Source organism: Primulina huaijiensis, chromosome 5 (genome assembly GCF_012295235.1).
Source record: "Primulina huaijiensis isolate GDHJ02 chromosome 5, ASM1229523v2, whole genome shotgun sequence".
Lineage (NCBI taxonomy): Eukaryota > Viridiplantae > Streptophyta > Magnoliopsida > Lamiales > Gesneriaceae > Primulina > Primulina huaijiensis.
Window position 1 is genome coordinate 22,673,862 of NC_133310.1, and position 25,545 is coordinate 22,699,406.

A 25,545-nucleotide genomic window follows, 5' to 3' on the forward strand; every position below is an offset into this window, starting at 1 on the left:
AATTTTAACATTTCAAATATATTTTGTAACCAGTTTAAAAAATGTCTTATATTTTATGTTCATCGACTTTTTTCAAGTGCTGAAAACCCAAAAAATGGAGATGCGGGGTATCGATCCCCGTACCTCTCGCATGCTAAGCGAGCGCTCTACCATCTGAGCTACATCCCCTTTGTTAAGGACTGTTGTGTATCATTGATAATATATAATATATTTGTAAACTTTTTATATAAATCAATGGAAAGAAGTTTGAAGTTATTTTATATAAATTCGACCATGCTACGTACACCTTCTTTAAGCATCTCTAATAAATAAAATATCGTTTTACCAAAATAAGTGCAGCAAATTTGCATTTTACTAACATTTTTTTAACGAAATTGCATTTTTCATGTCGTTTCTATCATATTTTTAAAATAGTCATTTATTGTCTCATAAACATTTTTCTTTAGATCACTGTAGCACAAAAATAGTATTAAATTGACTCTAAAATGATTCTAAGAATAAAAATTTATGTTTTAAAATAAATATTAAACTTTATATCGATTAAATTCTGTTATTAATCCATCATAATTGAAATGCCTATAATCCCCAGGTATCAGTTGGGCTTTAGATGGATATCCGTTAAGTTGGCCCAAAGGGTGAAGTCCATGTAAACCCAGTACGGCTGGTAGCCCTAGAATTTTGAATTCAAAATTTTTGTAGAGTTTCAGGTTTTTTTTTTTTTTTTATATAAAAAAAGAAAGAAAGAAGAAAGACAAGAAAAAAAAGGTCAGTTCCTTAAAAAAAAATTGCTCGAAGGGAATTTATCAAGTCTTGGAGAAAAAACAAAAAACTAATCACCCAAGAGGAATGTTCTTGATTCGTTTCCAGAGAAAAAAAATGAGAGGAGTACGTCTCTTATGAGACAATCTTATAAATTTATATCCATGAAATTGATCATATTGATTCATATTTAAAATGAAAAGTAATATTTTTTCATTAATCGGTTGTGTTTGAGACCCGTATCATGAAATTGACTCGTTACACAGTCTCACATAAGTTTTTTTTTTTTTTTTTTAAAATAGAGAGACAACAAAAACACAGTAGAATGATCTTTATTTAACAATTATTAATATTTCACAATAAATAATACTTTAGTTGCAAATTGATTTCAACCTAACCATATAATAATAATAATAATAATAATAATAATAATAATAATAATAATAATAATAATGGGTGTAAATTAATTTGATAGTCGGAATGATCATCGGAGATAATTGTGTTTGGTTAAAAGTGATTATTGATGACTAATAATTACTCTCAATGAAGCCATGATTATTGGCATGTTATTCATAAAGATTTAAATTCAAAAGCAAAAGCAACAAAAGCAGAAGCAAATAATTTTGCAACGCACAAAACAAAGGGAGTCAATTGATTTTGAGGACCTCACAGCTTTACTCTATCGCCCTTGTGACTTATTTTGACGGGGAATATGTAGAATAATGATGATTTAATTTACGTAAAGGTCAATTTTAATCATGTATTAGTATTTCACTCGTGATATGTACATAATATTATTTTATTTAATTAATGATTAAAATTAACAAATATTAACTTTTGAATAATTATTTAAAAGTATTGATATAATATAATTAGCATTTTTTTATTTCAAATATTATTATACAAATCATTATATAGAAGATGTTTGTGTCATATGAAATAACACTCAAATAAATATAACAATTTTTTGTCGTTAAATTGACTTCTTTATCTTTGTTGGATGGAATTGTTACTAATAAAAAGAATAGAAAAAAATATTTTAAAAAGTATATTTTATTTTGTCTATCAAAATTTTTAAAAATAAATAAATATTTTTCAAAAATAAAATTTTTTGTCATATATTAGAAGTATAAATTTGATTTAAAAATTTTAAAACATTTTAAAAATATTTATATTAAAGTTCTAATTAAGATAACAATAATAATAATAGCAATTTATGGAGGGCAAAAACTTGTGTGAGACAATCTCACGGGTCGTATTTTGTGAGACGAATATCTTATTTGGGTCATCAATGAAAAGTATTACTTTTTATGCTAAGAATATTACTTTCTACTGTGAATATCGATAGGGTTGACCCGTCTCACAGATAAAGATTCGTGAGACCGTCTCACAAGAGACCTACTCATGGAGAGTCGATATACCAAAAATTCTTTACGATTTTTTTTTTAAAATTTGAAAAATATAATATTATATATAAAAAAATATTTTATTGAATATGTTAGGAACTAGTGAAAACTAAATATATAAAAATAATACAAAACTCAAAACCATAAACTTAGAAATGACGAATATCATTTGTTAATTTTTTTATAATCACATTGTTAAATATACGGGTATTTCATGAATTTTTTTTAACCACATAATCATACAAATTTAACGATACATGACTGGAAAACTTTTTAATTTATTATTATATATATTGACAAACATTATTTAATTTGCAACCAATATTTGTTTTTTTTCCCCTCAAACCAATCGCCGCACAGTCCAAATGAGATTTCTGTGCGTGCATCAGCTCTGTGACGTCACAGAGCATATTGACTGTCCCAGTTTAATTGGTATATGCCATTTTTGTTTAACATAAAATGCGTGAACTTAATAACACATAGTAGAATAATATGACACATCAATATATAAAAAATAGGTATATGCGAAGACGGTCTCACGAATCTTTATCTCTGAGACGTGTCAACGATCAACCATATCGATATTCAATATAAAAAGTAGAGTAGGTCTCTTATGAGACAGTCTCACAAATCTTTGTCTGTGAGACGGGTCAACCCTACCTATATTCACAATAAAAAGTAATACTTTTTCATGGATGACCCAAATAAGATATCCGTCTCACAAAATACGACTCGTGAGACCGTCTCACACAACCTTTTGCCTAAAAAGTAATACTCTTAGCATAAAAAATATTTCACACAATTATAAATACTTGTACGATAACAACAACAATCTTCAAATGCACGACTCTCTGATTTCTCTCTGATAATATTTCTCGTCGTACAAAAGTATTTTGCAACCATTATATCCTCCTCTTTACATAGATTTATTTTATTTTAGAGTTTTTTCCTACAAAATATGAACAACAAAAGCTTATTAAAATTAAACTCTTTTAAATAATAATATCATATAATAAAAATTTTAGGATAATTATCAATGATTTAGAAATTAAAAATCATTTTTCGTTCGGTATATATAAATCGTCTAGGTGGCTATTTATCTCTGACAAAAAAACTCTGCACTCTCTGAAATGGCCGAGGAAAAATCCGAGACGTCAAAACTAAAGAAGTTGATTTCCGATGAAAGTAGCGAGGATGAACAGGATTCTGAGTCCGATGATATCGGTCTTCCCCTGGATAAGCTGAGTCTCGGGCCGAAAAAAAAGCTTCTTGTGCTGTGTCTTGGCGGGCTTCTGGTGCACAGGGTTCATGTTAGGGATAAGAGCACCGTTCGAGGGTTGCGCCCCGATACAATTTACGGCAAGTTTCTAAGTAAGCTGGCCCGAAATTTAAAATCTTATATTTAACTTGTGTTCATTTATTATTCTTCGTGGGATTTGGTCATTCGTTTTGGCTTCAAACAGTTTTCAAGAGGCCATTTTGCACGGAGTTCTTGAAATTTTGCTTTGAACGGTTTGATGTCGGGATATGGTCCTCTGCAAGAGAGTAAGCGCAAAACAAGTTATTCTACTTTTTTTTAATTATTCGGTTAAAAAATCAATATATAATCTGTGTTATATGATTCATGAATTATTTTGCTTCGGAAACGAACAGTCACAATATAGACGGTGCTTTGAACATTATAACTGGTGGGATGAGAAGCAAACTACTGTTCGTGTGGGTAAGTTTATTTTCAAGAAATACATGTATACCAATTTCTATACGCAATTATAGTTTTACGAAATAGATCCTTGGATGGTAATATATATTCAAAATCCAAATCGTTTGTTTTGTAGAGTCAAGAAGAATGCATTGATTCTGGATTTTTCTGCATAAACAAACCAGAAAAGCCTCTGTTTCTGAAAAATCTAAAAGATCTGTGGGAAAAGAAATACATTAATAAAGGGCAGTATTCATCTTCCAACACTTTGCTCATCGATGATGAGCCTCACACCTGTCTTCTGAATCCGGTATTTTGTTTTACCCTTGCCACTTCTAAATTTTAGAAGAAGCCCTTTGATCGATGACTGTTTTACTCCTGTTTGCAGCCTAACACAGCTATTTTCCCAGATCCATACAAGAAACACGACACTAAAGATGCATTCTTGGGTAAAGACTGAGTTCCTAAACCTTATATACACCAGGCTGATTTGTTCATCATTATTTCATATATGCACCAAAAGATAGATAATATGTCATGTGTTTTGAATTTATTCAGGTCCAAATGGTGAGCTGAGAAAATTCTTAGATGGTCTTGCTGATGCAGATGGGGATGTTCCTTCTTATGTGAAAGATCATCCAATCGGCCGGCCTGCCATATCGTCGTCGCATCCCGATTGGAAATATTATGCGAGAATCGTCGGTAACTTTGCGAAGAGAGGGTCAAGTTTTGCTGCTGATTCAAGTTCTTCTGATAGTTAGAAGCTCAATAGTTATATGAGAAATAAGATATGCTAAAAAATAAGGTTTGGGTTTGTAAAGCATCATCATATATGGTTTGTTTGCTCGTGTTATGTTTGGTGTTATGTTTTGGTTATGGCCAACAAAAGTTTCTTTGGTGGAATCTATCCTAAATATCTAGTTTCAAGTATATGCTTTAACTTTCTTTAAAATCGAACAATAAACTTTCGAATAGAATAGAATAGGTTCTTAGGAAGGAAAAAATCAAGTGAAGAGAAAATTGAGAGACATTTTCACTAATCTTTGTCGGTGAGACAAGTTAATTTTACTGATATTCACAATAAAAATTAATACTCTTAGCATAAAATATAATATTTTTTTATGGATGACCAAAATAAGAGATACTCTTAGCATAAAAAGTCATACTTTTTTATGGATGACCCAAATAAGATATCAATATCATAAAATACGATCTGTGAGATCGTCTCACACAAATTTTTGCCAAGAAAATTTAATCAAATTAGAAAACGTATTTAAGACTTTAAAGATTGGTGTGTATGATCAATTATTATCATAAAAAGTACGATTAGTGGCATCTAATCTATAATGTTGTTCTAACTCTGTTTCAATAATAACAATGGATTTCTTGAATATGAACGATTAGGTAGAACGTGTCCATCGCCAAGTCTTGATAAGACTTTATCGTATAAATTAGAATATTGGGTACCACTTAGTACGCATTATGAGATGAGTGGGTAAAAATGGTTAAATAAGATACTATGATAAAAGTGTTTGGTAGGATTTTAATAAGATAGATTAAATTTATGTTTTGTAATATAATATCTAAATTATCCTTACCACATATGCAAAATTACAATTTTTATTTAATAATCTCTAAACCTACGTAATGTAAATTTGTTGGCAACTTAAATTGACAATTTATATAACGTTTAATGAAATAAAAAATGGTAAAATAAAATTTAAAGTAAAGAAAAAAATATGTATGCATTCAATAATTATATGTTTCCAAAAAATTAATCAGTTTTGATCTATTATTTAAATTAGGGCATATCCAACCCTGCACTAAAATGGCATTTCACGCCAAAATAGTCTAGGTGTGTTCTCCAATGCAAAATAGCGCAGCTCCATTCCGGGGAGCTCTGCGCCAAAATGGCGCGGCACAGAGGGGTTTTATTTTTATTTTTTTGTTTTTTTAATTATAAATATTTATATTAAAAATTATTAATATTATTTATATAATAATATGATATTATTATATTATTTTAATAATTAGATAAATTTACATAATAGTATAATATTTATTATATTATTTTAATAATTAGATATTTAATAATAAAAATTGAAATATTTAATTAAAAAAATTTAAAAATAGATATTAAAATATAATAATTAATATATGTAAAATAAAAAGAATATTTCGATAATATTTTTTTTGGTGCAAGATTTGAAGTAAATGGGTTGGAGATGGACGTTGTATTTGGTGCAAAAATCACACTATTTTAGTGTAAAATTTACACTAAAATAGATTTTGTGGTTGGAAATGACCTGAAAGATGGACACGCGTTGCATGTGTTATGATTATTTTTAATTTGATCAATAATATTAAACAATTAACACGAAATTATTTTCAATTTAGAAGAGTTGTTCGATTTAAAAGAGATGTTTTGTTTAGATTTTTTTATTTAAGTGTAACTTGATGATGTTTTTAGTATGGTAAGAAGAGTAATTATGGAAATAAATATTTTGGTGTACTCTAAACAAATGTTGTTTGGATGCTTAAAATTTTGGATTTGGAATTAGAATTGGATTTGGAAATTCATGAATTTAGAATTACATCTGGTGTTTGATTTGAAATTTAAAAATTCTATTTAAAATTCATTTCTTATTTGGAAAAAAACAAAATTTGAATTTGGAAATTCAAAATTTTACTAAAATAATCTTAATTATCTTTTACAAAAATCAAGATTTAAAACATATTATTCACATTATTTAGAAACTGAAAAATTAAAATTAATTCTATCATATATTTTTAATTATTATTTCATTTATATATTTGTGTTATACAAACTACATAAACATTTATATAATTAATTAACTAATCTGAACGAACACAAAATGATTTATTAAAATAAAATAATCAAACATAACATTTAAATGAGTAGGTTTCTTGTGAGATTGTCTTACGAATCTTTATCTGTGAGACGGGTCAACCCTATCGATATTCACAATAAAAAGTAATACTCTTAGCATAAAAAGTAATACTTTTTCATTGATGACCCAAATAAAAGATCTATCTCACAAAATACGACCCGTGAGACCGTCTCACACAAGTTTTTGTCCATCTAAATATTCAAATTTAAATTATACGAAATAAATTATTTCAAAATTAAATATTCAACCACATCTTAATTTTATAAATAGAAAAATAAATTATTATTGAATAAAGAATTGTTCAATATTCATGGCAACTATAAGAATAGATCTAAAGAATCAAGAGTAGGTCTCATGTGAGACCGTCTCACGAATCTTAATCTGTGAGATGGGTCAACCATACCCATATTCACAATATAAAGTAATAAACTTAGCATAAAAAGTAATACTTTTTCATGGATGACCCAAATAAGAGATCCGTATCACAAATGTGACCCGTGAGACCGTCTCACACAAGTTTTTGCCAAGAATCAAATATACAAAATAAAAATAAATAAATTTGTCATTTAATCCAACCATTACATATAAAGATGGTAGAAGGATAATAATTAAAAAAAATTTGTTATGAATGTTTTTTAGTTTTATTCAAATTCAAATCCCATCAAATCTGACCATTTTTGTTAAGATTTGTTTATACATAATGAAATCCAGTCAAATCCCAAAAAATCCAATTCCATTTTTTAAATCCAATTAACCAAACGCTTAAAACAAATCCCCACACATCCCGTCAAATCATTGCTTCCAAACATAAGATAAGAGTCTCGCACTTAATAATATAGTATAGAACTATAGATTATAAGTTTTGGTCTAAATACGATTTCTAAATTTAATATTTAAATAAATTTTAGGATATTTTTGATATCATCCCTTGTTTAAGTGTTCTTGACAAGTTTTTTCTTAAATATCATAGCAATATATCTCATCAAGATTCAAATATAAATTTATTCAGAGATAGCGTAAAAGATACATGAAGACCAATCATCTACATATTATTGCACACAATACAGTGTTCCAAAATCCACACACATAAAAGTGCAAGCTTCAAAACAACCATGCAAAGACTTCAGCACAATACAGTGGAACTACAGTATCATAACCCATAAAATCCATCAAATATACCATAACAAAGTTTATTATAGTACCCCAATTGAAATATGATGTGCAATAGATGTCAAACAGATTTCAGAAGCCTCATTACTTGCACAAGTCTCGCTTCATGGGGAAGACTGAAGAAAAGAGACAATTTGTTTGGTTTTTCCACCATCATCTCAGCTGCAATGATTCAATTCTCCACTGTCAGATATGGAAGCATCCCTAGTGCATCAAATATTTCCTTTGTTCCTTTTGATATCTCCTGATCTTGGCCAATATTTTTAACTATATCAGTGAACCTGTTAATTGCCTCCACAAATATGTCATCACCTAGCATTTGATGCTTCCGTTTCTTGGAACTAGTGGCACCTATCGAACTCGGATGCATGCCAGAGATGAGTGCAACATTGTCCTCAATGGTATAAAGTTAATCTTCCAACCCATCATTCATATCATGACCTCCAGTCTCACCCATATTTAGTACACCCTGAACATCATCTGTAAAATTCTCAGCATGTTCATGTCCAAAAAATTTCACACCAGTCATTGTAATATGGCCATCTTTTATACCGCATTTTACTCAAATTGTTGTCACTATAAAACTATATCAAAAATAAATCCATTAGTATACATGTCATACTTGGTTTTTGTTATTTATTTGATTGTTTTTTTGGCCTTTTTCTGCATTAATTTTTGTGATATTGAGGAAACTCTGGTTTCTGAGGATATAGCGAGGTACAGGATTGAAATCTCATTCCTTACTGTGACTCTCACGTGTACTTGTTTTTTCATGATATCGGTGTGTTATATTTGAATCGAAGGAAGATGCTAATGTTGGTTATCCGTGCCTGATCCAAAATTCAAAATGGTTGTATAAATTTAGATTTCTGACGGGTTATGATTGGATGACTTAATTAAATCATAGTTTCGACTTTAAAGTAATCTGGTTTATTTTACTACATTTAAAAGTCCTATATTGCTGGATATTGATACATATGATGTCAAACTTCTTGAGGTTCTTCTTGCTTAGGTAGGTTGCATTCATACATTTGAAGGGATGGTGAGAGAAAATGTGACCGAGACGTGGTTCAATAATATTTGGAAGATTTCGTGCAAGAACATATCTGTCAAAAAGAGATTTTATTCTTTTCTACCTCTTTACAGTGGCAGAGTACCATAATATATATACACGGAAGGCTTGTTCTAAGGAATACATAATCTAAGGCTATAATTTAGGGATTTACACTGATATACTTTCTATAAGTACAAGAAGATTCTAAATTAACTTGTATGACAGCTCATGTTGACACTCCCCCTCAAGTTGGTGCATATATATCAGTGATGCCCAACTTGTGAAGTGAGATGTAGAAGTTTCTGCTGGACACAGTCTTTGTGAGGACATCTGCCAGCTGGTCTTCTGACTTGACAAATGGGAACCGAATGATTTTCTCTTCAAGATTTTGTTTGATGAAGTGCCGATCAACTTCCACATGCTTAGTTCGATCATGCTGGATTGGATTGTGAGAGATGTCAATGGCTGCCTTATTGTCGCAGAACAAGTTCATTTCTGAGCTGGGGGCAAAGCCTATCTCAGTTAGTAATCTTCTTAACCAGAGTAGTTCGCACGTACCCTTAGCCATACCTCGAAACTCTGCTTCGGCACTGGATAGAGCCACAACCTTTTGTTTCTTGCTTCTCCACGTAACAAGATTTCCTCCTACAAATGTGAAGTAACCTGAAGTAGACTTCCTATCAGAGATATTTCCTGCCCAATCTGCGTCCGTATACCCATCAATATTCAAGTGATTATTTTTTTTGAATATTAGTCCTTTCCCGGGAGAGAACTTTAAATAGCGAAGAATCCTAGTTACTGCATTCATATGTGCTTCACTAGGACAGTGCATGAATTGGCTCACTACGCTTACTGCGTAGGCAATGTCTGGTCGAGTATGTGACAAGTAGATAAGCTTGCCCACTATCCTTTGGTACCTTTCTTTATCAGTGGGCACTTGATCGGCATACATTCCAAGTTGATGATTTTGGACAATAGGAGTATCTGCTGGCTTGCACTCTAACATCCCCACCTCTGATAGTAAGTCCAACACATATTTTCTTTGAGATAAAAATATGCCTTGTTTTGATCTGGATACCTCGATTCCCAAGAAGTATTTGAGTCTTCCTAAGTTCTTCATCTCAAATTCAGCCGACAATTGTTTTTGAAGCTTGGTGATTTCTTCTTCATCATCCCCTGTGATGATCATGTCATCTACGTAAACAATTAGTGTGGTCACCTTCCCTGATTGGTGTTTTAGGAAAAGGGTATGGTCTGAATTACTTTGCTGGAATCCATATTTTTTCATAGCTGCACTGAATCGGCTGAACCATGCACGGGGAGATTGCTTCAAACCGTACAGTGCTTTTTGTAGTTTGCATACTACTTTCTCATCAGGATTTGTCGAGTATCCATGTGGGATGTCCATGAAGACTTCTTCTTCTAAATTACCATGAAGAAATGCGTTCTTCACATCAAATTGATGTAGGGGCCAATTTAGATTTGCTGCAAGAGATAATAACACCCTCACAGTATTTAATTTTGCTACTGGTGAGAACGTTTCTTGATAATCTATACCATATGTCTGTGTGTACCCTTTCGCCACGAGCCTCGCCTTGTACCTGTCAATGGATCCATTAGCATTGTATTTAATTGAGAAGACCCATTTGCACCCTACTGTTTTTTTCCCTTCGGGTAATGGGACCAACTTCCAAGTTTTGGTTTTTTCTAAGGCCTTCAGCTCTTCTTTTATCGCTTGACTCCATTGTGGATCACGTAGTGCTTCTTCTACATTTTGAGGAATATAATCTGAGGACAGTTTATGTGCAAAAGCCTTGAGTGGTTCGGATAGCCTGTGAGTGGACACATAGTTGGCTATAGGATATTTGGATCTTCTATCTTTTACTTCCGGAGAGTATCGGCTTGGTGGTTTGCCCCGATTATGTCTGTTAGGCAAGGAGTATTGTACAATACTATTATCAACAACAGGAGATATGGCAGGGGAACTTACCTCAGTGATATTCTCAGGAGAAGGGCCTTCGGGTACTACAGGAGGGGGGCCATCACTGGTTGGTTCTTCAGCTGTACGATGTTCTTCAGCTGTAGGATTTTCTTCAGTCAGCCTTCCCTCAGTATTTCCATCATTTGGTTGTTCTGAGATCCCTTCCGATTCTAGCCATGTTGTTGCTAGCCAATTCAACTCTTCATTTGGAGGCTCCCCTTGAAGAGATGACTTGGTGGCAGGCGATGGATAGAAGGTCTCTGCTTCAAGAAATGTGACATCCATGGTGATGTATGTACGTTTAGTGATGGGATCGAAACATCTATACCCTTTTTGATGCATAGCGTAGCCTAAGAAAATACAGCGGATTGCACATGGATCTAACTTGGTTCGCTGATTTTTATGGAGATGAACGAAGGCAACACATCCAAAGATTCGAGGTGGAAGCATTAACACCGTGGGTAGAGACGTATGGCTCGAGAGAGCCTGCAGGGGGGTCTGAAATTGTAGGATTTTGGAAGGCATTCTATTAAGCAAGTATACGGCTGTTGTAACTGCATCACCCCAATGCCGAGAGGGCACATGTGCTCCAATCAACAAAGCTCGTGTTGTTTCTAATATATGTCTATTTTTTCTCTCAGCGATGCCGTTTTGTTGAGGAGTATGGGAACACGAAGTTTCATGAACGAGACCGTGGTGCTGAAAGTAAGTCTTGAATTTTGTATTGACATATTCACCACCATTGTCGGAACGTAGGGTCTGAATTTTTGCTGAAAATTGTGTTTGAATCATTACATGAAAAGATTGGAACACGCCAAACACCTCTTCTTTCCGTTGAAGTAGATACAACCATGTCATTCGAGTACAATCATCAATGAACGTAACAAACCATTTATTTCCAGATGGAGTAGTAACATGAGAGGGTCCCCATACATCCGAGTGAATTAAAGAAAAAGGCATGTCTCTTTTGGTGTGGCTTACTGGGTACGGAACTCTATGGCTTTTGGCTACAATACATGTTTCACATTTAAAAGATGATGGTTGTAATGTAGAAAATAGGGTAGGAAAAAGGTGCTGCAAGTATCCAAAAGACGGATGTCCCAAGCGCTTATGTAGAAACCAAATTTGATGTTCTTTATCACTGGTGTGCCGAGTGTGATGTGCTTTCCCTGAACTGAAGTCATCCATGTAGTAGAGTCCCCCTTTCTTAGTACCACGCCCAATGATCTCCTTGGTGAGAATATCCTGAAGAAGACAGAAATTGGGATACATTAACACAACACAATTGAGATCAGTTGTAACTTGACTGACAGAGAGCAATTTATTTGATAAAGATGGAACAAGTAAGGTATGGTGCAGGGAAATAGATGAGGATAGGGCCACTGTTCCAGCTCCTGTGACTGGGTATTGAACTCCATTGGCATTTGCAATACAAGTTCTCCTTTGTTGAGTGCTATGTGAGAAATCATGGGAATCAAAAGTCATGTGATCAGTAGCCCCAGAGTCTATAATCCACTTGCTTTCATTGTGATCATGACATGTGACCAACGCTTGTCCGCAGTTACCTTGATCCCCGAAGGCGGTAAATAGATTTGTTGATTCTGGTTGAGTCGTGAGGGAGGATTGAGAGTCTCCACTTGCAATTGCTGCCCTTCCAGTGTCTTCATTTGTATCAGTCCCCTCACATTTTTTCCGAGCCTGGAACTCACTCCACCACTCAGGGTACCCATGTAACTTAAAGCATGTTTCACGGGTATGTTTTGGGTTCCCACAGTGAGTGCATTTCAGACCTCCAAATTGGGGTTTTGATTTTTGTTTTCCTGGTTTGAATCCTTTTGATGCCATAACCGCACCGGGAGCAATGTCACTACCTGATGTCATGACTGCTTGCCTAATGTCTTCACGTCGGACATGAGCATACGCCTGCTCAACTGTAGGGAAGGGTTGTAATTGTAGAACATCACTTCGAGTCTTATCAAGTCGATCATCTAAGCCATCAAGAAAGACATAGACTCTATCTTCTTGTAAGATGGAATTATACTTCTGAATATCTCCTGGACACTTCATTGGATTAGGACGACGAAAGTCAATTTCGCGCCATAAGCCTTGAAGATCATTATAATATTTTTCAATGGAGCCACCCGCCTGCTTCATGCGAGTTACACGTCGTCGAAGGTCATATACTTGAGACGTATCAGTGCCATCAAAGAAAGTTATAGCAATTGAGTCCCATACCTGTTTAGCAGTTGGGAATCGGATAAAATTACCGATCAACGAAGGGTCCATCGAGTTGATCAACCATCCTTTGACAATGGCATTTTCAGTTCTCCATTTCCGGAATGATGGATCAGTTTCGAGCGGTTGTTCCGAGTCACCGGTGATATATCCCAGTTTGTCTTTTCCTGAGATATACATCTCAACGACTTGAGACCACAAGGCATAGTTGGAACCATCCAACTTAATGCCAATTGGAGCATTGGAGGAATCAGATGGGGTTTGAGGTGAGATTTGAACTTTGTTCAGGGCCTCTGTTATTTTAGTTGTCCAGTCCTCGAGACTGGAGTCTGCCATGGTTGCTGTAGAAGTATGGATCAGTGGGTGGAGGTAGCAACGATCTTAGGAACCTGGCTCTGATACCATGTCAAAAAGAGATTTTATTCTTTTCTACCTCTTTACAGTGGCAGAGTACCATAATATATATACACGGAAGGCTTGTTCTAAGGAATACATAATCTAAGGCTATAATTTAGGGATTTACACTGATATACTTTCTATAAGTACAAGAAGATTCTAAATTAACTTGTATGACAGCTCATGTTGACAATATCATGGGAGCCTGACAGACCAGTGAGGGGAATTTTGTCATTTGAAATCTCGAGATTAATGTCAAAAGTTGTTAATATATGGCGGTCTCTTTCTGATGGACGTTCTTAGATTGAGAGAAAAGGTTACAAACTCAGTTGGCATTCGGAAGCTTGTTTCCCAGGATGAGTACAATCTTATGGATCATGCTCTTGCTGAGATGATTGAGAATTTGAGAAGTGTGGCACATTCAGTAGCTGTACATGTGCAGAACAAAAATATCATAATCTTGAAAAAGTTTTTGAAGACCTCGAAGAGGTTTATCCCAAATGGTATGGATGGCAATATAGGCTGAAGAAGATTGAGAGAAAAGTCAAGAAAATGAACAGATTTGTAGCGGCAACAGAGCAGCTATATCAAGAGCTTGATGTGTTGGCGGATCTTGAGCAGACTTCGAGGCGAATGAGAGCTGGTGCTGATGTAGTCCAGGTGAAATTGCTCGAATTTAAGCAGAAGGTAGTGTGGCAACGCCAGGAAGTAAAGAATCTCCGAGAGATGTCTCCCTGGGTTAGAACATATGACTATATAGTCTGGCTTCTTCTGAGATCTTTGTTTACAATTGCTGGGAGGATCAAGCATGTCTATCATGTTAATCATCGAGGACATGTTGAGGGGCTTGATAATGATAAACACATACCAGCTGATTGCCTTCTCCATAGTAATTCCATCCATGCTCTCCTGCAGACACCAGTTTATCCTTCTGAGAACAACTCGTCCAGGTTCTTAGGGAGGACTCTCTCAAATTTAGACCTGAGTGATGTCAAGAGTAAATTAAAGAACAAGAAAATGCACTGTCGTTCACAGTCATCAAGTCATGGTGGGAAGCCATATCAAGTAAAAGCCAGAGGATTTGATCCTGCTGGCTTGGCTGGTTGCATGACTGGCACTGATTCACTGGTTGCACAGAGATATACATCATCATTTAGAGGGTCTTCGACGTTTGCCAATTCTTCTGAGAAAGATGACCGGAAAGTTCTCGTTTTATCCAGTATCATAACACCCACTAGAGTATCTATTTTTAATTTCAGGCATCAGGCTTTAAGTCCTCCTCCATTTTCTCTTGGGTATGCTGCTTTGGCTCTCCATTATGCAAATGTTATCATATTAATAGAGAAGCTAGCTTCTTCTCCTCAATTGATCAGCCCTGATGCTCGTGATGATCTTTACAATATGTTACCTGCAACTATCAGAAGCTGCCTGAGGGCAAAGTTAGAGACTTTTTTTTAGAACTTCATCTATTTTTTCTACGATGATGCCTTTGCAGCAGAGTGGAATTTAGCACTTACAAGGATATTGGAATGGTTATCTCCTCTTGCTCACAACATGATTAAATGGTAATCTGAGGCGAAGGTTAAATTATGGATCAGATGTTATTCTTGTCCAGACCCTTTATTTTGCTAACCAAGTAGAGACAGAGGCAGCGATTGTGTAGCTTCTCATGGGCCTAAATCACCTTTCCAGATTTGGCAGGGAAATCCAAGAAACGCCTTTCGAATGTCTACATGCAGTAGGGCATGCGATGGTTACTTGTTGACATGATTGATATTTGATAACACAGAGCAGGAAAAATTTCTCATTTGTCTGTGTGATCCGAGGTGGGTCTCAGACAAGCTCTCGCTGCATGGTCAAGGGTGTGTATGTCCTTTCAAGTGTTCATGGACTTCTTGTTCCTTCTGTGGCATCCTTCAAGAAATCAAAGGTATTCGTTTGGTTAGTGCAGGTGTAAACACATGTTTTGTATGCTCAATTAAAATTTCAACCTCTTGGATACGATTTTGATAATTGTAGTAGTCATAATATGTAGTTTCTGATTGGGATTTTTCTTGATTAAATTCAAGTTCTTGAGTGTGATGAAATCCGTTAGTTCTTGTACCATATCTCTGTCAGCTAGTGGGTTGAGATTTACTCGACTCTGAATCTTTTTCTCAAGGACATTATTTTTCTTCTTTAAGATATATAGTTAATTAAGGCGTGTTTTTTCTCGAGTTCGAATAGATATTTATAATTTGGTACCAAGGCATGACCCTTTTTATTTAAATTTAAAAGCTATTTTTTATTTGAACATTGTCACTAATAGAGACACAAGATAAGTTCCTCATTTCCGAAACACATGCACATGATCAAAACCTGTGAGACACTCAAGTTTTCCTTTTTTATGCGTGGTGCATGACTTTGAATGATGTCCCGGTGCACTTTAGGACTTCCTCCAGCAATTGTTCCACTAACAGATCAAATATTTCAATCTCCATTTCAGCCGCTGTGTCGCTTACCTCTTTTATATATTCTTTCCATCCATCAAAATTCCCGTTGAAATCCGATTCAATCATCATATATATCACTTCAAAACTTTTATCTTTCCAAGAATCCAACTTACGGCAAGTATCCGATTTCATAACGTTCTTTTCCTCTACAGTTAGCTTCTTTATGTCAGCAAAAATTTTGGTAGAATGTTGACAGGTCGAGTTGGTGAGGCTATGGTTCTCTCTGTAAAGCGACAATGGTTCATCATCCTCCCAACCTTCCGTTTCTCCTTGGTAGTTGTCACCATCTTTATTATCAGATTCTTCTAGCAATTGTCTCTGAAGTTCGTTTGGTTCCAATTCTGCAAGTCTTTCGAATCTTTGGAGTCGGTATAGAAGCTGCTGTCTAGCTCCTGCAGGTTTAATGCAAAAAACAGCTCAATCAACACATGTTGCATGTCAATATTTCGTAATTGAAGTGAAGATGATGCAACTGCAAGTAAATATGAAAAGATATATAATAGAATTTAAATATAAGATCGAAAAGTTATTTGAAAAATTAACGTCACTTACTTTGTACATTTGCATAGCTACATTCAAAATCATAATTTTCTTCTGCATCTTCACTTCCATGGTTATCTTCAAAGTCTTCAAAAGAAGGCTCAAGTACTGATAGCGGACTATATCGTTCCTTTTCTTCTTTTTCTTCTTTCTTTGAAACTTTCATGTCATAATTTTCATTCTCCTAATAAAATGCATAGAGAATGTCATAAACACGCGACAATGTATGACAAACTATGCAAAGAGGCTGGATTTTCGAGTACCCAAAAAATAAATAACGTGAAGTTGTAGAGAGAAGGGTAAACCTTTTCTAGGTGGCGACTGGGAGAAGCCACCGGAGTACAAAAATCCGGCGTCTGGCTACCGGAGGATGGCGGGCTTTTGCCCATAGAAAATCTGAAAGAGCTTGAGCAAAAGCGCCTTTCAGGAGAAGTAAAATCGCCAATAGACTCTGATTCCTTAGACCTGTCACTACATGTGGAAGCTTCCCACTCCGTTGATTTCTCGTCATTGCTCTCCAGCCAATAAACAGTACTGCTCAGCCTTCCGTTAACATGGTGCCAAGAGCACGATTTTCTCCCATTTTCTTCGTGAATGGTCTCATTTTTTGGCCCATTTCTAATCAAAACTTCGATGCGATTATTCCCATCAGACACACGCATCTTGTTAATATAGCAGTTGCGTAATCTCTTCATAATGGATCCAACCAAGCCCAACCGATCATCTTTAAGCTGGTATTTAGGCTTCGACGGCCGGGTGGGTATGTGGAGGAATGGAGCGGCATCAGGGGAGTACATACATGAATTATTCACCGCTGAAAGAATTTGAAGAAACGCCGATTTCTTCACATACAGGGAGGAGTCCAGTGATGAAGAAAAACAGACATTTTTACTAAGATTTCCGTGCTTTCTTAGCTGTAAAGTGGTTTTGGTGGTGGGTTTTTGCAGTTGACAGCATTTTTCTGCAAGGTATGTCTTCAAGTGAAATGGCTCCTGCTCTTGTTTCAATAGCTCATGCAACGAGTGCTTATGTGCCATGTTGCTCAAATGAAAACTGCTTTCTAAAAATATGCACACAAATATACAAATATAAAAGGTTTAAAGAGGTAGGTGAACATCTGTGATGCACAGTTGGTTAATATAGAGAGAAAAGGACATGTGGTGGGAGATTAAAAGTTAGGGAAGGTTGAAAGATTTATCCCTTAGAGCTCAGTTTTCATCAGTTTTAAGTGTAATTATATGAGTGTAGGTAGCTATCTTTATGCACATAATCCAGCGGGAACATAGTCGTGTGTGTCTCCTAACATTGATAGGAAAAAGTGGGTCTTGTCCCTAATTAAAAATTAATAATAATCTACTCTTTTTTTAACCAAACGGGCAGGGATATAACTCTGCTGCTCTTGAGTTTCCCTTCTATACTTTCGAGTAATTTCCTTCTGCAGATAATATATTAAATTATTTTTTTTTAAGAAAATCAAATTTTCAAGTATTTATTTGTATATTAATTTTTCAGTAGCAGATTAAATTAGGGGGTGTATTAATATATTTGTTTATTGCATGAATTATATTCTGGCAGCTAGCTAGCTAGCTTTACAGCGTGATGCATGGGATTTTGAGTGTAATATAATCTAAAATTGTGTTTTAACAAATGGTGCGAAGTTAGGTGAAATCTATGATACCACAAACTTAGTTAAAATAATCTCACACATCAAGGTTGACCTTTTGTACATATATATTTCTTCGCGAGCTTTTTGTTTTTTTTATATATATAATTTTTAATGTTAAAATATTCATTAGAATTAGATAATGTAAACTTGCATATAAACACGAGCAGAATCGATCATGTGGATACAGGCCGAGTTGAGCTCAAGAAACGATTTTAACCCGAGCTCGACTATAGTAATTTTCGAATAATTTGAACTTGAGTTATTCTTGACAATTTATTTACAAATAGCCTTTTAATTCTCAATCAATTATCAACTTTCTTAATTGGAATTTAACATTTTTGTTTCATTAGATGTTTGCTTGAGACACTCTCACGAATCATTATCTGTTATACCGGTTATAGCCCTATCGATATCCACAATAAAAATTAATACCCTTAGCATAAAAAATAATATTTTTTCATAGATGACTCAAATAAAAGATTTGACTCACAAAATACGATTTGTGAGATCGTCTCATACAAATTTTTTCCAACAAAACCATGAAATATTGCTAGTCGTGGTATTCAACTTTACACACCAATAGTGCACACGTTGTAGAGTGGGCCGAAATTTGGTTCGATTTCAATCAATTGTATATGTAATAGAGTAAGGCCCTTGAAATATTAATGGTCTTTGTCTTTTCCCATTATTTTTAACCTCCCATTAAATTTATGTCGGAAGATACGACAAAAAGTTATCATCCATGCACGTAAAATACAGATTTTAGATTTAAGTAAGTTGTCCATCGGTAAAAATTTAAAAAAATAATAATAATAAGATCAATTTTATGGCATTTCGAATATTAGAATAATTGGGAACTATTTTATTTTTATTATATATAGAAGTATATATTTCGATACCAAAGTAATTTTTCAAAAAAGACCTTAGATTTTATGTCAAATATAAAACTAGCGATTATATTGTTTTTTATGAGCTCGAATATTTTGAATAAATGATTTTAACATGGTATTATTACCACCAGGGCAATTAAAATTTCAAATGCATGATGGATCAATCACTAAAAGAAGAATGATTATTGGTTTTTGGCTTAAAAAATTTAGTTTGTATGTTTCTTAAACTCAGATTCTCACCGATATTTGCGTTACTCAAGGCGACATTCTCGCTTCTACTTCGTCCATCGCTGCTCGCTCGGAGGCTTCCCTCTAAGGCTGAACGCTCCCCTACCGATGTATTTTTGCATCACACAGCTTCGGCAGATCGCTTAGCCCCGTTCATATTCGGCGCAAGAACGCTTGATCAGTGAGTTATTACGCGCTCTTTCAAATGTGGCTGCTTCTAAGCAAAACTCCTGGCTGTTTTTTCACCCCTCCATAAACTTCAATTTAATTTAAATGATATTCAGAAGTATGTGAAAGGTTGATTTTGCTTCTACAACAATGACTCTGGTAAAAAGTTAGTATTTTTGAATAACTTATTTATCAAACAATACATATTATGATTTACAACTTTTCACTTTTGTTTTCAAAAACTAGTCAATTCTGATTTTTCCTCAATTATTTTTAATATATAAATTTAATCACATTCTTTATAAATAGCAGTTGCAAACACTCCCTTTCTTATTTTAAAATCCTTTTTGGTTTAAAGGATATCGACTTGAATTGTCGATAATAGAAAATGTTCTCTCCTATATAAATAATTTTTTGTTAAAAAAAGTTACAGATTGATTGTATTGTGTGGAGGTGTATTAATTGTGCGAGGGCGTGTTCAGAGCTGGTCGGGGTATTTGCTAATTTTAGGTCAGTAAGACCATGCACCTTCATCACATAGGATACCTTGTTCTTGTCAATCGATACATACAAATAATTCAATTTTATTTTGTTTTATTACATACATACGGATACCTTGTTCTTGTCGATCTATACATCATGCCGATTTTATTTTGTTTTATTACATACACATGTGTATGTATGTGTGTCGTGTACTATAAATTGTTTAAGAAATAAATCATTGTATTTTAATTAGTAACAAAGATGTTTAATTTTCTTTTTTAAGATTAAGATTTTAATCTAATTTCACTCAAAAGTTAACTCAAAGAGGAATATTGACAAAGTTAATAGATTCAACTCTCATTAATTTAGTCGATTGGGACATCTAACACATCGTCTCACGTCCAAAAATGAACAGCTGAAATATAAAGTTTATAAGACATTATCGAATGATCCATATGATCCATATGACAGTCCAACACATGATGGTAGACATGAACTCTGATACCATGTTAAGATTGAGATTTGAATCTAACTCAACTTCAAAACTTAGCTCAAGTGAGAGAATTGTTCAAGTCTACATATACAATTCTCAAGCACTCAATCTATCTAATGTAAGATACGTTCATTAATGATCAAATGAAGCGTGAAATTTACAAGACATTATCGGGTGTTCTATTGGAAATTCCAACATATAACGGTGAGTCTGAACTCTGATATCATGTTAAGATAACGACTTAATTCTAAATCAACCCCAAAAGCTAGCTCAATTAGGAATGGTTGTCCAAATCTATATATAAATTTCCCAAAGACTTGATACAATCGATGTTTAACATATAACACATAACGGTGAGTCTGAACTCTGATTCTATGTTAAGATTGAGACTTGAAAGTATCTTAACTTCAAAATTTATTTGAATGGTGTCGGGTTTACATATAGTTCATGGGCCGAACGCTAAACTTGGGAAGCCCATATTATTATGGCCCAAAATGAATTCAAAAGAGAAAAACGAAAAGACAGTTTGCATGGGTTTAATTCCTCTTAATGTTATAAATCCGTAAAAATCTACAATGTGTTATATTTTGATAAATATATTTTCTAATAATATTTAATTTAAAAACCCCACACTTCGGCTAAAACATATTATAAAATTTTCCTATCGTTTACTTAAAAATTTAAATTTATACTATAAATCCAATTTTTTTCTACTTTTAGGCTATCTCCAACTCATAACTCTAATTTTATGAAATTTCTACACCAAAATAATATAATTTTTACACCAACTCCAAATCATCTACTTCAAATCATACTCTTCTTTTATTTTATTTACACTAATTCTCATGATTTATTTAATATTTTTAAAAAATTTAATAATATAAACATAATTAAAATTTAATTTGATATCTTTAATATTATATTGGAAATAAATGTATCTATAATAATATAGCTAAATTATTAATTTAATTATTTTATATTAATTAAATTTTATTTACAATTTTATTTTGAATGTTGAGTTACAAATTATATAGCTAAATCAATTTTCATAGGTGCTACGGCACCAGTGAACGGTGGTTGACCTTTCATTTCAAGTTCAATGAGGGTAGATAAAACGGACATGATAATTAATTAAGCAAACAAAGAAATGGACCATGCTCATTTTTCTCTCCATTGTTTATTCTCACTTGATTGCTTCAATATTAAAAATTAAAGGGAAAAAAACAAAATCGGCAGCACAGTAAAAGTTCAGAAAGTAGAAAGCTTTAATTTTCATGTGAAAGTGATATTAAAACAAAAGGTGCAGATACTTAACTTAGGATGCCAGTTCAAGAAAAAAAGGGCACTCTTTCTTGGAATCCAATGCTAAGTAAGCTACCTTCCTTACAAACCAATTCAGACAGCATAACTAACAGAATATGGAACGATGGCGTAATATTTTATGAGATTTCATCATTTTGATCAGCACAAATCCTACAATACATCTGGGTTGACATACAATATATCGAGCAGATGTTTGCATATATCGTATTATAAAACACGTTCAAACAATAGAAACACATGTATCTATTTAATGCAGAAGAAGATTTGAAACTTAGAATATACTTTGTTCTAGATACAAACATGTGTCAAGGAGATTTCCTAAATCAGAAAGTTCCATTCATCAAATAATAATTAACAAACATGACAAACCACATAACACGGACAAACAAACCACAAACAATGTTATATGTAATTGAAAACATCGTTCTTAAATACATCAGAGGAGACTACTTAGACGCTGACATCAACCTAAGCGACCTAATCAGACATTGAAATTAAGCTATGTTCATTGTTTCTATGTTCTTGTTCAGCTCTTCCAATTTGGTCATCCTCAACTTCTCACTTTCACCTACCAGCTGCGTTATCATTGATAAAAATTTATATGAATACCACATTCTTCAATTAAATGTTAACTTTAAGTTGAAATCCCAAATGATAATAAATAGTCAGTTCTCAAATTCAGCTTGTTCTTACCTCCATCAATCTTGTAATGAGCTGTACTTTTTCTTTGTTCTTTTCATTGACAGCTTCAAGAGCTTCTTTGTACTCTCTCTCCTGTAAAAAATTGATGATCCCTCTTTGTTCTTAGAATGCTAGATAAGTTATCATATATCAAATTTGTCAAGTATTATTTTTGAATTGGATAAAAGATTGATATTGCTTTCACCTTCTTTTGGCAAGTCTGTCCCAGTGGTTTTAGCTCCTTGTTAATAACATCAATTTTTTTACGAACAACTGAGATTTCCTTCCTCATTGGATCCGCCAGTCCATCTAACTCCTGACAATCCATGCATGTTGATTCAGAAATGAGATGGAAAATTCATGCATAATTCAACATGAATGTTCCTAATAATCAATCTTTTGATGTTACCAAGTATATTTTGAACTCTAAACTGCTTGATGTTAAACAAGAATAAACTGTACAAATTCCACTGTTAGAATTCAAAAGAGACACGATGTGAACCAACAATGTGGTGAAGGTACAAAATATTGGGTATGGAAATTCCCATGATGCAACCGAGTCACTAATAAAAAAGAATTGAGAAAAACGCAGTATATTAGAAGGTAAAGAAAAAAAAAGAATAATTCAAATTAATAGAAAGAGAGAGAAGACATGGATATGAGCAAATTTGTGAACATCTGCGTGCTCATGAACAGTTTCAGCGTGTCGCTGTTGCATATTTATAAATCAGACAAATTAAAATTATTCGACAAGTTAAAATTATTCGACTATCGATAGTACTTATGCAATGTTTGCATCTTCTGAACCCTCATGAAAGAACTTCTACAGCCAATTATCATGTAAGAACCAGCACTTGAACTGTAATGCTCGAAGGTGTGTTGGATTTGTGTCTGGATATGAAATATCTGGTAGCAATTAAATCTTTAGATGAATATGTGAAAAAGTTCGGATGTTAGCTATCCCTGTTTATTCCAAATGGGATAGTTGGATATTAAATTTGATGCACCAGATCTACTTATCAATCGCCCCTCTCTGAAACTTGCAGCCAACATTCCAAATTTCCTTGATCAGGTGTATAAACAGTTAGACAGAATAGGAAACAAATTACCTATTACCGATTCTTGAGGCCACCTTCAATATTCCACGGATGGGGCAACATTGATTTCATATTATCAATCTATTCACTGGTTAGCTGACCAACTAATTCGGGATTAATATTTATTGGTGGTAGGGACAAAAAAAAAGGAGCATGGAGGTAGGATGGAAGGGGAAGAAGAAGAATGCAAGAGGAGATAGAAGAGGGAGTCTTTACTAAACGTAATAATGATTAACTAGATACAATTCATAATTATAATCACATTAATTTACACAGACTGAGACAAAATTAAGAAAAGTACAGCAGAATTCGAGCTTCCCCATGATCAATTTTAATTCAAAATGCCGAACTCGATCAATTCCACAGACAAGATTAAAAAGAAGAGTAAATAACTAATTAGGCCACTGAATTCCACAAACCCCTAGTCCTAATATGGATGACACCAAACAACGACCTTTTCACCCCAAGGAGACAGAAACCCGATAAAATGGGAGTAAGATGTTATGAGAAATTGGCTTCCCATAAAAGACCGCAACCTTAAATTCCACAAATAGAAATTCCCCCACCGATTAAAGAAAAGATCAAAACAGAAATCCAAATCAAACCCCAATTTTCATGCTTACAATACTTAAAAGCCGCTATCAAGAATCAATCAAGAAACATACCTCACGAATAGTAGCCAGACGCCTTGTTTCTTCTTCAATACGGCCAAGCTGTGCCTGGACTTTCTCCTTAACCTCCATCTTCCTCTTCTCGATCTCTTCCTCCTTAGCCCTGAATGTAGAAAGAGCAGAAATAGACATTTCCTCGTCTTCTCGAGCAGAAGAGCCGCTGAAGCTCAGGTTCCCCGAGTTCGACCCCGACTGGGTCATTGACAGCTGGTTTTCTAGAGTTCTTGAAGTCTGCATCTTTGATCCAACTTTCTTGCACTGAAAACCCTTCTTCTTTCTTGATTTTTTCTCTTTTCGCTAAGGTACAGGTGGGGTTTCTTTTTCTCTCTCCCCTCTTCTCTTCTGCTTTCGCTCAAGAAATGGAAATGTTGATTTCTTCTGCTCAATTTTGTGAAAATAATTAGAGAGAATTTATTTTCCAAATAGAAAAATCAACATAAATTGCAGTTTGATTTTTTTTTCCTTCATTTTTTTAAAAATCAATTTACTAAGCATCACTTTTTAAAAGTCAAAATTAAATTTCTGTTTGGTATATTATATCTACAATATTTAATTATAACAAAGAAGAAATATTTTTTTTAAAATATAAGTTATATTGACTTACTTTATTGATAAAAATATGTTACATCGTTTCACATAAAACATACTCTTATCATGTACAATAAAAAAACTCCAAAAAAAAACTCATATATTAATTAATTTTGAAATAATTTGATAAAAGTTTATTTAAAGTTATAATACCCATATAATATTATTGATGAAATCTTTTTTGTTATTCATAAAATAACTATTTTTTGTAAAAAAAAAAAAAAAGATAGATGACTATTTTTAAAATTATTTTTTTAATAATAATTTATTTTAATTTCTTCCTATTACATAAAAAATTATACCTCCACATTAATTATGTTGAAAATATCAAGAAATACATTAAGTCTTTTTTATTAATTGCATTGGAGAGTTGGTTTATTACTTTAACACTGATTTAAACATGTTGATAGAGATTTATAATACATAAATTATTAATTATTTATGGCAAAGACATTTCTAAGCTAACTCCAATCTTATTAAGCTTTGACTATTAATAAGAAAATTACATACGTGTATTCACTTGATTTCATAAATAATATTATAGGGGTATTATTGTAACTTTAATTGTGATCTAATCTAAATTATAAAGTTATCCTTATTTCTCAAACTAATG

At 33.5% G+C, this 25,545-nt stretch overlaps 4 protein-coding genes and 1 non-coding gene across 5 annotated transcripts; 2 read left to right on the top strand and 3 right to left on the bottom strand.

The window, feature by feature from the left end:
- Nucleotides 1-95: 95 nt before the first annotated feature.
- Nucleotides 96-168, bottom strand: TRNAA-AGC (transfer RNA alanine (anticodon AGC)). The gene has a single exon. It is a non-coding gene; the product is annotated as a tRNA-Ala (tRNA).
- A 3,089-nt stretch (nucleotides 169-3,257) lies between these two features.
- LOC140977787 (uncharacterized FCP1 homology domain-containing protein C1271.03c-like) lies at nucleotides 3,258-4,794 on the top strand. Its single transcript, XM_073442518.1, has 6 exons — nucleotides 3,258-3,536; nucleotides 3,629-3,710; nucleotides 3,819-3,885; nucleotides 4,001-4,174; nucleotides 4,253-4,313; nucleotides 4,423-4,794. Exons 1-6 carry the CDS (start codon nucleotides 3,296-3,298, stop codon nucleotides 4,623-4,625), a joined length of 828 nt encoding a protein of 275 aa, XP_073298619.1. The 5' UTR covers nucleotides 3,258-3,295; the 3' UTR covers nucleotides 4,626-4,794.
- A 9,370-nt stretch (nucleotides 4,795-14,164) lies between these two features.
- LOC140977750 (uncharacterized) lies at nucleotides 14,165-15,070 on the top strand. Its single transcript, XM_073442488.1, has one exon. The coding sequence runs from the start codon at nucleotides 14,165-14,167 to the stop codon at nucleotides 15,068-15,070; it is 906 nt and encodes a 301-aa protein (XP_073298589.1).
- A 751-nt stretch (nucleotides 15,071-15,821) lies between these two features.
- On the bottom strand, nucleotides 15,822-17,804 carry LOC140977788 (uncharacterized). Its single transcript, XM_073442519.1, has 3 exons — nucleotides 16,950-17,804; nucleotides 16,657-16,828; nucleotides 15,822-16,496 (listed from the first exon to the last, which is right to left on the bottom strand). The coding sequence occupies exons 1-3, from the start codon at nucleotides 17,679-17,681 to the stop codon at nucleotides 15,997-15,999; spliced, it is 1,404 nt and encodes a 467-aa protein (XP_073298620.1). The 5' UTR covers nucleotides 17,682-17,804; the 3' UTR covers nucleotides 15,822-15,996.
- Nucleotides 17,805-22,137: 4,333 nt separating this feature from the next.
- On the bottom strand, nucleotides 22,138-24,739 carry LOC140977273 (uncharacterized). The gene is made up of 4 exons (XM_073441955.1): nucleotides 24,339-24,739; nucleotides 22,782-22,892; nucleotides 22,589-22,669; nucleotides 22,138-22,470 (listed from the first exon to the last, which is right to left on the bottom strand). The coding sequence occupies exons 1-4, from the start codon at nucleotides 24,579-24,581 to the stop codon at nucleotides 22,390-22,392; spliced, it is 516 nt and encodes a 171-aa protein (XP_073298056.1). The 5' UTR covers nucleotides 24,582-24,739; the 3' UTR covers nucleotides 22,138-22,389.
- Nucleotides 24,740-25,545: the final 806 nt, after the last annotated feature.